General features: G+C 40.6%; 1 protein-coding gene across 1 annotated transcript in view; it reads right to left on the reverse strand.

Moving 5' to 3' along the window:
- Positions 1-13067, reverse strand: part of ACP3 (acid phosphatase 3) — a 47854-nt gene continuing 34787 nt past the window's right edge. The window contains exon 11 of the mRNA XM_058553121.1: positions 1-3276. Within this exon, the coding sequence (XP_058409104.1) occupies positions 3158-3276 (119 nt within the window). The 3' untranslated portion in view covers positions 1-3157. The remainder of the gene's footprint in view (positions 3277-13067) is intronic.

The raw sequence follows: 13067 nt of genomic DNA on the forward strand, positions 1-13067 counted from the left end.
TGGAGCGCACGCACTTAACCGCTAAGCCACTAGGCCGGCCCTCAGTCTTTATTTTTACCCTTTTAAAATGTAGCTATCAGAAAACTTAAAATCCTGTATGCGGCTTTTGTTTGTGGCTCACACTATATTTCTATTAGACAGCCCTGGTCTAAAGCACCAAAATGTAGCACACATCCATTATTGCTCAAATGGGGTTTCTATAAAGGGAGTTTTGAAAGAGAGAACTAACCTTTTGGCTTTCACTTACCAAGAAATCCCCCTGGCTATGAAGAAAGAAGCAATGCTAACAATATTAGAACAAGACAGAAAGAGAACAGGAAGTTGGGAGAATAGGGAACCTGACTGAATTCAGGGAGAAAAAACACCAGTTCTAATGTAAAAAAGGTTTGTCATTTGAATGACTTCCAGTAAAATGTTTGCCTCTAATGCCATAAATAATTTCTTTTTATAATCGTATTTTCCTAAGACTTTCTTTACGCAATGCCATTCTAGCTAGGAATATTGTACCTACAACTCTTCCTTAGAACCTTTCTACATATACATTGCTGATATTTTTTATGTTAAGGAATTTCCCTACATTGATGTGTAATTACTGCATTATTCTGATCCTGTTCAAAGGCCTCTATACTGGTTTGAATGTGGGGAATACATTTCAGAGCAGAGGTTGTCTCAACCCTAGCGATTGTCTTTCAAACAATGTTTATCAACATGTCAACTAGACTGGTCTTCTCTTACCCATCTGAAAAAGGCACTTTTATCAGTAGAGAGAATCTGCATACTTTCCTGCTGAAGTTGGAAGATTAGCTTATTTCCTGAGAAATGTTCAGGACATTTGTGCTCTCTGCTTTATCACTATAGATCATTTGTCACTTGTGATTTTTCATTCTCCCATGAAGTATGAAAAACAATTACAGTATTTATCAACAGAGTAGCTCTGTGGAAGGTAAAAGAAACAACTAAGTTGAGAGTGAGAGCTTTCTTCAAAATAATCAAGAGATGGTAGAAGGAAGAGAAATGGGGGATGTTAAAAAACTCCTCAGAACCAATAGAAAGTAGAGATCCTTTTAGCCACCGACAGTATTAAAAGATGATATGAGGAAAAGGTTGTGAAAGCTTTTACTTTTACATTCTACCAATCCCATATAAGGTTGTTGTTGGGGCCAACACCTTACTAATCACATTAGGGATGGACAGTTTAGCATCTTGGCCAGTGATTAGCAAATACTAGGTCCTCCATCAATGTTTGTTGAATGAGTGAGACAATCCATGACTTGTGGTCCTGTTTGTACTTCCACTTTAAAGTCTCATCACTTATTAGCATAAGATATTGTGGCTTCATTACTGTATGGCTGTCTACTTTATGGAGACATAAATTTGTCCTTTGTTCTTGCTGCTATGGATATTTTCCCCTTTCCCAAGCCAAGAATGTAGCCAGATCTTGCATTTCTTTGCCTACATGCTTCTTGTGTTGCAGCAGGAAGCAGCAGTTGCCAGGCAAGAGAAGACAAATCCTTCTCAAGTTTTTGTCTGCAGTAGCCTTGGCTCAGTGAGAATTGGTAGAGAGTGAGGGTGATAGAGGTAAGCGCTTGGAGTTTAAAGGTGGAAGCTGTGGGATACAAGGGGAGAGGAAGATTCCTGAGACTGAGAGATGGGGTGGGGTTCTGGGTGGGGGCTTTCTGTGCTGGGCAAAGATCCCAGGTAGAAGACTGGACAATGCCGGCCTGGTGAACTCCAAGTGTGTCGCCTTGGGAGTCATGGCACAGATGTTCTCTGCCTACCTTCAGAAGACCATGTTGGCATGGCCAGTGAGCTTATTGGACACCAGTGTGGACAGAGGCTAGAGGACTCTTATCTGACTCCTCCCGCCAGGTATACTCTGGGACCTTTAGTAGAACCTGAGGAGGTGAAGAATCCTACCAATGAATGAGACTGAATTTCCCACCAAATGCATGGTTGGAGACTCAGCACAGAAGATAGTTGTTTAGGATAAATTTCAGGCTTACTACAATGCTACGATTCATGAAAGTGCTTGCTTGGACAATGACCAATCCAGAGCATAAAATGAAAAAAAAGTTGTTCACAGAACATGAGAACTAGATGTGACTTCTGTGTTCATCTAGTCCAGACTCTTCATTTTTAGATTATGAAGCCAAGATTCAAGATTGAAAAGAACTTGTTCCAAGTCATTGGCCTAAAGCCAGCATAGAGCTGAAGCAATGGGTCATCATCCTTCAGTCCACTTTTCTTTCTACTTCTCTACTTGAGAAATTCGGATCTATTTCAAGCAATTAAAATACATTACCATTTCATCATGGCCATGAATAACCCTTATCAAAGTAAAATCGCTTACTTTTAAAGTTAAATAAGGAAATTAGAACTGTAAAAATATCCAGCTCTGATAGTGGAGGTAAAAAAAAGAACCATGGCTACAAGGATTTGCTAGTTATTCCATTACAGAAATTCTGGGGAAAATGACCTGAACTGCAACTAGAGTAGTTGATATTACAGTTTCTGAGAACTAAATACCTCTTCCTAAGGCATTTTTAATATATATATGTGTATGTTATGTACACACACATACAGAAATATGTTAGCTATCAACCACTGGGTAGGCGTTTCTTTGCAGGAGTGTGTGAATGTTTGTAGGAAAACTACTTAACATAAGCTAAATAAAAGGTTTATTTATACTTTCTGATTGGGTCTTATTTCTTAAGAATCATCCTATATAATACTACTTCTAGTCTAATTTTCCCCATTATCCAGTCTTCTTTAATTTATGTCTTTGTCACACCTTGTAACCGTTTGCTCTTTGCAGGTAAAAGGCTGACTTCTTATTTCTCTCTGGACATCTGTGCCAGAGAATACAACTATCCTTTACAGAAGAGCCTCTTTCTATCCAAATGAGAAGCCCACACTACGATGAGTTCAATGGGGAGGAGACCTAACTAAGTAACCTACGTGTCCATTCATCAGTCAGTCCAGCAGCTGTCCCCGGGTCACTGTGAGCTCAGTCTCTGCTCTAGGCAGGCTCAAAAGGAAAGGTGTGGGCAGAGTGATGCCCATGTGGTGAAAGCCTGTCCTTTGAATGCTGCATCACTGAGAGATGCCGCATCACAGGAAGTTGGCCTGGCTTGTCTGCCTTTATTCAGCCGTCTGTTCAGATGTTCCGATAGGACTCTCTCTGCCAGCAGGGCCCGTGGCGGATGAGGGTAAACAGCAGCACCAGTAGGACACCAGACACCAGGCAAAAGGCAACAGCAAGGATGGTCCTGAGAACTGTAGGAAAATACGAAGAGCATTAACGTAAAATTAATGGATTAGGAAAATAGGAAAATCACATCTCAGTGTTGATTTCTGCCTTGATTATAAATTTCAGTGGCATTTGGGCCGGCCCCGTGGCTTAGCGGTTAAGGGTGCGTGCTCCGCTGCTGGCGGCCTGGGTTTGGATCCCAGGCGTTCACCGACACACTGCTTCTCCAGCCATGCTGAGGCCGCGTCCCACATACAGCAACTAGAAGGATGTGCAGCTATGACATACAACTATCTACTGGGGCTTTGGGGAAAAATAAAGGAGGAGGATTGGCAATAGATGTTAGCTCAGAGCCGGTTTTCCTCAGCAAAAAGAGGAGGATTAGCATGGATGGTAGCTCAGGGCTGATCTCCCTCACAAAAAAAAAAAAAAAAAAAAAATTTCAGTGGCATTTCTGAAGCAGCCTTGAAGTCAGCATAGTGTGGTGAAAAAACCACTGGACTAGGGGTCAGGAGATGACCTAGATTCTAGTTCCAGCAAGACCTTTGAACTTTGGGCCTCAACTCCTCCACTATAAAGAGAGGGTAATTGACTGAAGTATTTCTAAGGTCTTCTTCCAGCATTAACTTCATGCATTTTTCTACAGTTAAAATGATCAATTGTTCATAATCTCAGGGTCAAAGGAAATTCTGAATACTCAACTGCAATCATTAATTGGGTCTAAAAGAAATGGAATATCATCTTTTAGTCTTTGAATTCGATTTTCGGTAAATATCTTTTAAAGAGGAAACCTTGAGCACATGTTGACTATGGAAAGCATTTTTAGGATAACTGTATTATTGCTAACCTGTAACTTTATTTATACATATCCCTTTGATAGCTGACCAGTCATGAAGCAGATACATGAGGTCGTTTTTTATGAGATGCTATTCATTGTTTCATCTGAAAAGTTACCCCTCACTCTCAACTTCCTAGTCCACTATGGTATATACATCATAAATATCTGTACCATCTCTAAATGTATGTTTGATTTTCATTGTAAAAATATGGGATTGCTTGTTGGCTTAGGCAATGAGAGAGCAAACATCTCTCTGATCCTGACAGCTCTGTCTACAGAACCCTAATACTCCATGGAACACAGCTGAAAATCACTTATTTAGCCTAACCTTATCATTGTAGAGATGAGAAAAATGAGAAGTGGAGAGATAAGATAATTTGGCTAAAATTCAGCCAAATTGTATTTGGGTTGGAATACACGAGATCTCACCAATCTCTTGATTTTAAAAACCGTCTATTCACTAATGACTTCCAAATTTGAATCTTCCCCAAATTTCCCCAAGACTCATATTCAACGGTGTACTTGACATATTCCCTTGGACATCTAATAGGCATTTCAATCTCAACAAGTCCAGAACTGAACTCCGAATCCCCAGCTCCCCTTCCTCCACCAAATCTTTTTTTCCTGAAGCTTCCCCTACCTCAGTTGATAGAAACTTCCCTTTTCTAATGGCTCAGCCCAAAACTCTTGGAGTCTTCCTTAGCTCCTTTCTTTCTCTCACATTCTATACCCAATCTGTCAGGAAATCCTGTTGGCTCTACCAAAAACTATATCCAGAAACCAATGATTTCTCCCCTGCTCTGCCATCACCCTGCTTTGAACGACCATCATCTTTTGCCAGGATTACTCCAATGCCCTCCTGACTTGTTTCTTAGCTCCTATCCTTTCTCCTCTACAATCTATTTTCAAGACAGCAGCCAAATGACTTCAAGTCCAATTATGCCACTTCTCTACTGAAAACAAAGTCTGCAATGAATGCTCATCTCACTCAGAATAAAAGCCGAAGTCCTGATGATAACAGTTTATGAGGTTCTCTATCATCTGGCCTCATTAACTTTTTGGATTTCCTCTTCTACCGCTCTCCCTTAAATTACTCTCTTTTGGCCACACAGGCCTTATTGCTGTTCCTCAAACAGGCCAGGCACCCTCCCCCTCACTGCCTTTGCTATTGTTGTTATTGCCTTGATGCTTTCCTCACAAGTCTCTGCAGCAGGTAACTCCAGCACCTTCCTTGCTCAAATCTCATCTTCTCAATGAGGGCTTTCTATTTAAAAGTGAGTGTCCCCACACCCATCCCCAGCTGGGTACTTGTGATCTTCACCTTCCAAAGTACTTATTTATTATGGTTATCTTTTATTTCCCATCCTTCCCTCCCTCTAATAGAATGTAAGCTTCATGAAGGCAGGAACCTTTGTCTTTTTTTGTTCATGAATGTATCCCAAGCACTTAGAATAGGACCTGGCACATAGCAGGTGCTCAATCAATATTTGTGGAAAGAATTAATGATCTAGAACTCATAGGTTTCCAACTCTTAGTCCAGTCCTTTTCTCACGATGTCAGGATGCTCCTAACATCATGAGAAGATGAATATTAATAAAATTAGATCCTGGTGGACGGGTACCATTAGCACTGCAGATAGAATTAATGTAAAGTTGGAGGGAACTAAACAGAATTGAGGCAAGAAGGAAAGGACTAAATGGAAATGAAGGGAGAAGGCAGAGACTAATGATTCTCAAAATTAATGTTCATGGCTGACTTTCTGTATTTGGAAATTTATTTTCAATTATTTTTATTGGCTATGTTGTCATGGTGGTCCCACGGAACATGCTTTCCCTCTTTTTCCTTTCTAGACATGCAGTGAGCACACACCATGTGCCAGGCCAGCTGTGTGTTGCATTCTGGGGTTCCATGATCCTTGCTCTTGAGGAGCTCCATATCTAGTGAGACAACCAGATAGACAATTATGAGATAACGTGAAAAATAGTAAAATAGAGGTGTAAAAGATATGGCATTGGAACGGAAAGAAAGTTGCAATTAACACAAAGTATTCTATTTGGAAGAGAAAGAATTTGGAAAGTCTTCTGAGAAAATGATAAGATTTGAGCTGGCCTTGAGGCAAATAAGATTTTGCCATGAGACAGAATGAGTTGCACAAGGGTATGTCGGGAAATAACGAGCAGTTACATGTGGCTGGAGTATAGGTTATGGAGGGGTGAGATCAGACATGTAGGCTAGGGCCCAGATTTTAGAAGGTCTGGTTTGCCACGGGGCAAATGGGAATCATCAGCAATTATTACTCTTGGAAGTGAATTGGCCCAATTTGTGTTTAAACAAAAAAACCCCAAACTGGAAAAAGATAGGATGGCAGAGGTAGTGTAGGCCTAATTGAGAGCTATTAAAATGCCTTTGACAAGATACTGGGCGTTCAGTACTGGAACTGTGGCCCTGAGAATGCAGGTGAGAGAATTCAAGAGATACTCCTGAAGTAGCACAGATAGGCTTTGCAATGGACTAAAGATATAGGTACAGGAGAAGCTGTGGTCAAGGCCACCCCATGGGTTCTAGCTTGGGTAACAGAAGATGATTAGGCTGTGAATTGAGATTGGAAGCACATTAAAAGAGGATCAGTTTGGAGTAGAGGAGGTAATAAATTTTGTTTCAAATGTAGGATTCGGGTGGTTTATTATCCTGATAGAGATGATCAGTCAGCAGCTGGGAAAAATAGGTCTAGAATTTTCTATGTAGATGTAGAAGTAAGGATTGTAGATGTAGAAGGTGGAGGCCTGGGTAATAGTGGCTCATGGTGAATGTGGAGTAAGCGAACCAAGGACAAGGCCCTGGGACACAATCATTTAGGGCTTGGTGGAAAGTATGAACAAGGAGTCTGAGAACAAAGAGAAGACTCGGGAGAGATTCTCTCTCTCTGTTTCTGGTGCTTATTTTTTAAATTATATGCTCCTTTGTACTGCAAAGGATTTTGTGAGTTTGACAGTGTAATGTCCTAGAATCTGAGAAAAGAGAGAATGATCAATTGTATCTAACTGCAAAGAGGTCTAGGGCAGGTAATGACTGAAGACGTCCACTACATGGGAACATGTGAAACCTGCTGAAGGCAGTGTGAGTTGGTACTACTTTTTTGAAAACTATTTTGGCAACATGTATCAAAAGCCTCTTCCTCTTGCCATTGATCCCCAAGTCCGTCTACTCTACTTCTTGCCCTCCTTTGAATGTCTGCTTTTCTCCTTCACTCACCCCAGTCCTTGGATTAGTGCAATAGCCTCCTAACTGTTCTCTCTGCCCCACTGCTCTCCAATCCACTCTCCCCACTGAAGCAAAGAGGTCTTTCTGAAACAGGAAGGCAGTCACGTCATCTGTCGTCTACCTAAAACCTTTTAATGACCAGAACTACTCAACTCGACCTACGAGACACCTATGCCCGCCTCGCCAGCCTCTTTGCACTCTCACCAGACACACTTTTTCCAGTTCCTAAAATGCCGTGTGCATGTCTTCAGCCTCTTGGTCTTTATCCATCTTCTCTTTGGTTTATAACATTCTCCTCTCTCCTCACCTCCATTCACCTGGTTAATTCCCTCTCTCCTTCAGGTTTTGGTTTCAACATCACCCCCCTTGAGAAGCCTTCTCTGACCCCTTAGACTTAGGTAATTACCACTGCTGTATGTTCTTACAGTCACCTGTTATGTCCTTCATTATAGTACTCACCATACTTAATTGTTAGGGCTTCTTCAGTTATCTATCTCCCTGTCCTCCTTGCCTGCCTCTCCGCCTCCCTGCCAAGGTCTAAAAGTCACATGGGGACAATTTTCTTGTCTTGATTCTGTTTCCTCAGCAAACTTAACATCTGCTACATAGGCACATATTGAGTACATACAGGTGCTCAATAAATATCTATTGTTTATTAAATATTCACATACTTTGACCCACTATTCCTATTTTGGGGAATTTTCCTAAGGGAATAGTCCATAAGACAGTGTGGGATGGCAAGGGAAGATGATAAGGTAGAAATACGGGGTTGGAGGGTGTTAGGCATGAATTCTGATCCTGCCACCTGTGGCATGTTATTCTCTGAGCTTCAGTTCTCTTCTCTGTAAAATGGAGATGGTGATGCCCACTTCACAGGAAAAGGAAAAGAGGCCACTGAATTAGGCACTGGTGACTTTCAAAAGGGAAGTTTCAAAACAGAGATGAAGGAAGGATGAACATAATTTTACTGAATAGTTCAGGAGTGAGAGGGAGATGAGGAAATACAGTCAGAGAATGCAAATTATTAGTTCAAGAAAGTTGGGATTGAAGAGAATGAGATGGTGCAGGCACTTGAGGGCGCTCTTTGATGGGAGGAGATTTGGGCATTTTCATAGAATGGAAAGAGCCAGTGCAGAGGAAGAAAATGAAGCTAACTAGGAGATTCATCGAGGTCTGAGGAGACTGTAGGGGTGGGATCATATGCACGAGGAAAGGAGTTAGGTTACTCAAGGAGGAACATGTTTTCCTGAGGGACAGCAGTAAAGGCAGGTTAAAGTCACTGAGATATTTTGAGGTAGTGACAGGAGAACTTAAAAGAATTTTCAGTGGATTTTTTTTACTCTTTTCAGGACATCTCATGAGAATTAAAGAAGCCAAGATGGAATTAGAAGTTTGGGGAAAATAACAAGGCCTTCCTGTGGAAAACAGGAAAAGAGTTTAGTAAGGGTGAATACATTTACCAAGCAGTGTTGAAAGACCCAGTTGAGGTTGAAATAGAAATTTCAACATTTATAGTTTGAAATGGTGACAATAGGCTTCAGCTCCACTCAGCAGATCAGAATGGAGAAACTGTGTGGTTGATTTGATCTAGGGTTTTCTATTGGTGTGGTGGGCAGGGTATGGGATGGCCAGTATTGACTGTCAGAATTGCCTCGGTTGAGGGCAGGAGTGAGAGTGCAGAGTGAGTTGGTGTATACCAAAGCAAGTTCCCAATGTCATTAATGGCTGATGAGACATATCCTGGGAAACTGATGATAATGGCAACAAGGATGATAAAAAGCTGTTATAATCAGATGGCCACATGTCTGAGGGAGGAGGGATGCTGGAAGGGGTATCATTGAACAAGGGTTCTAAACAGCAATGGGGTAACAAGAGAATGCCAAGAATGCCAACAAGACTATGCTGAAAACAGAGGCCAAATAACATAGATATGTTGGTATATACCCATGTATATATAGTCAATGACTGGGTCTTTATAGTGTGGTCACATTTGAGGCTCATTCATAGCATTTCTTCCCTATTGATTGAACAACTGAGTTCTAGGCTTCTGACATCTGGGGCCAGCCATGTGGAAGTCAGGCTAGGTATGGGGGACTGAACATTTATTCAGTTAGCAAATATTGATTGAAGGTACCAGGTTCTAGGCATTGTCTACTGGCTGAAGATTCAAGGAGGAAAAAGGTATGGATCCTGTCTTTAAAAGCTCATCGTTGAATCTTGGGCCTGTGTATATGTCCCGTAGATTCTCAGCTTTACAAAGATTATGAGGGAAAACTGGAACTTCCCCCCAGTAAATCTCCTTCCATGAAATAATTGGAGTTGGAGATTGAGGTAGGGATTGGGAGAGTGCTAGCAAGGAAAGTCTGACTGTGTTAGTAAAATTGTGGAATTAAAGAGGCATTTTCTAAAAAAAGAATTTTATTATTTTTAATAACTAGTATGGAAAAAGTAACATAGTATGGAACTTAGAGTTATCATGAATTTCCCAGCGAAGGCTCCAGTTAATTTAACTGATATGAGAATGAAATTAATTGGATCTATTAGTACTAGCTGAAAACACTGCTTATAATTATGGGTAGGATTTCATGGGTGGAAATATCCTAAGAAGGAAGGTTGCCAGGCATTCTGCATATACAGGACATGTCCTGTATTTAATGGTTTTGTCCTGCTTCCTGTATTGGCTTTCTCAGGACACCCTAAATATTCTGAATTCAGCTTTTTTCAATAAATTATAAAAATTCAGCAGTTAGAGCTATTTATCAAATTTATCTGAGCATCCTATACTTTCATTTGCTAAATTTGGTGGCCCTACTAAGGAGTCATTCAACTCCTACAACCTTCTGTGCTTTAGCCTGCTCTATAGTGTCTCTGCCAAGGCAAGTGGTCATCCAGCCCAATGGACACTTCTGGTCTGAGGAATTTCCCAACACTGAACACAATCTGTGTTCCTGAAATGTTACCTGCTGCCCCTAGCATTGCGCTTTGAGACCATATAGAACAAATCTAATCTTTTTTCCTTAAAGAAGTTCAAATACTGAATCCACTTTGTTGGAGACCACCTCATGTTATAGACTCTTAAGTTTTCTATGAACTTAAACCAGTGGTGTGCTGGTAAACTGGATCTAAAAAACCAAAAACCCCAAAACAAAACTGATTTGTGGCATATGCTGATTTCTGTGGTGAAAATATTGCCATCATGATGCCATGACCAATTTCAAACTGCCAAGGTGCAGTCATCGAACTCAGAGTTGGGAAGTGAAACGCACATTCCACTCTTGAGATCTATGTGAATTGGCTCCAGCACACCAATCCCTAAGTTTTCTTTTTATTAACATTTTTTCTGCTTAATTGTATTTCAGTCTATTTGGATATTGAATTGTTGGTATTGGTGTCTTGAGGAAAAGAATTCTGCAAACATACTACACGTAGATTTGATAAGAGGAGGTTAGAGATTGGCTGTGGAGGATGAAGGAGAGGGTGGGGTCAAAAATAACTCGTGGGTTACTGGGTTTTGCTGCTAATCAAGACGGAAAAGAGTAGGTTCAAGGAGGAAAGCGACTAATTTATACATTCATTGAGCAAATATTTATTGAGCGCCAATCCATGCCAGGCACAGGCACTTTTCGGTGCTGACGACAGATATAGGAGAGAACACAACAGATAAAATTCTTGCTCTTGTGGAGATGACATTTTATGTCATTAGAATTGACCCCTTGAATGAAACCCGTGGGAACAAAGATCCTGAATCTTCTGCTGAGAAACTCCCCTACGCTGTCCAGTTTCAAGCCCCTAGGACATTTGATAAATGCCTTTCTAGTATCTTGCAACACATCATTAGAAACCTCCATCCAAACTGATTTCATATGGTGCAGTTGTCACCTCCTGCAGGAAGCCTTCCCTGACATTCCTTACTGCTTCCGTCCTTCCAAATCCAGGTAACTCTTGTTCCCATAACAAACCTTGAAGTCCAAAGACATAACCTTTGTTATTCTGTGTAATATGAATCTCTTTACTTTCATACTACATAGGAAATTTCCCGAGTGTGTTTTCTTAGCAAGTTCCATTTTAAATAGATGAAGCAGAGCCATCCATCAGCTTAGCCTTCATCTGAAGTAGTAAAGTCCAAACTAAATACATCTTCAATGTAAAATATTCATTTACACCAGTCAAATCATTTCACTTTATATTAATATTTTCCCTCCTGTTACACTAAAATAAAACCCCCAAACAAAAATAGAGCCCCTAAATTCTGTCCTTCAGGAATTTTATTCTAATTAAACACATATACATTTTTCAAAATTCATTATAAAAGTAATGCTTTTGAACGTCCCAGTAATGACTTTATTCACTGTTTTACATTTGGCTCACTGCTGGAGGAAAGTTACATGCATGGAGGAGAAAGAATAATTAGATGATGGCCCCAAGGCCAAATATTTACTTGGGAAAGAAATAATACAAGTAAACATATCAATCGATGTCTTATGTCAGTCATCCCAGGACCAAGAAGGAGAGGGAACGGCTTTGCTCTAGACTCTAGCATCCAGTAGAAACCATCTCTAGAAAGCATTTCATCTTTATCTGTAATGGAACGTTGCACGGTGTTCTCTAGACGTGTTGCATCTGCCACATGGCACATCTACAGGACTCAAGAGTATCATTGGAACATGGTTTCTTCTCGTATAATGAGCAGTTTCTGTAGTTTGCTTAGGTTTTCTGAAGATACCAGAATCAAGCCTCATACATTCTTTTTGTCCTCAAAACAGATATCACGGCCACACTTTCAACATTCCAATAAGTTTTGATCTTAGAGGCATGCAGAACATTCTTATATTTCTAATTTTGTTCCAGTTTGTTACGTGTCTTCATACTTCCTCTCTTAAATCACGTTCAGATTCAACATCTCTCACCATCAGAGCTTCAAGAGAAACTTCACTCATGCAGGGCTCTCATCTCTGATGTGTTGTGCCTGATTATCTTGCTCTCATCAAATTATTTATTTGCTATGAGGTATGTACTCCAAGATCTGTCATAGGTATTATACACAAAGTTTTACGGAAAGTTACGGAAAGTTTGATTTTGGTTTCGTCAAAAATAACATGAATTTTCCAGGGCCAAAGGATACAAAGAGGTATTTATTTTCAGCTCTGCCTCCCCATATGTTTTAACATAAATATAAAGAGAGAGTACCAGTTTCCCAGTGTACGATTTCTCCGGATCTCTCCACTGTATCTCGTTTCTTTGCCTCTCCTTGTGAGAAGGCTGGAACGAATGGGTAAGTTGGTCCTTTGCCCATTAGCCTAGGATTAAAGTCTTCCCTTCCTTGTTCTCACCCTAGATTGTGGATTTTGTTTGAAATCTGTTCCACTTCAGACACTTAAGGAAAAGCCTCATTTAATCCTGCTCAAACAAAATCTGGGAGTCCTTGAACAACAAAAGGTCCTGTGTGACCAATCATATAGCTCATGGCAGCCCCAAGAACTTTGATCTAAGCTTTATCTCTGATTATATTTGGCACTGATGCCCTTTTGTATTAACACTGAAAAAAACCAAGTCAAGGTTTAGGCAAGTGAGGGCAAGGCTAGGTAGAGAGGTAGGAATTGCCTGAAGTCAGGGGTCCCTAGAACATACAATTATCACCCAAAACCCATTTCCCTCAAAGCTGGGGGTGATGGCCAAGTTATATTCTCAAAGCACCATTGGCCTGGAGAAAGGGCATTG

This window comes from Diceros bicornis, chromosome 2 (genome assembly GCF_020826845.1).
Source record: "Diceros bicornis minor isolate mBicDic1 chromosome 2, mDicBic1.mat.cur, whole genome shotgun sequence".
Classification (NCBI taxonomy): domain Eukaryota; kingdom Metazoa; phylum Chordata; class Mammalia; order Perissodactyla; family Rhinocerotidae; genus Diceros; species Diceros bicornis.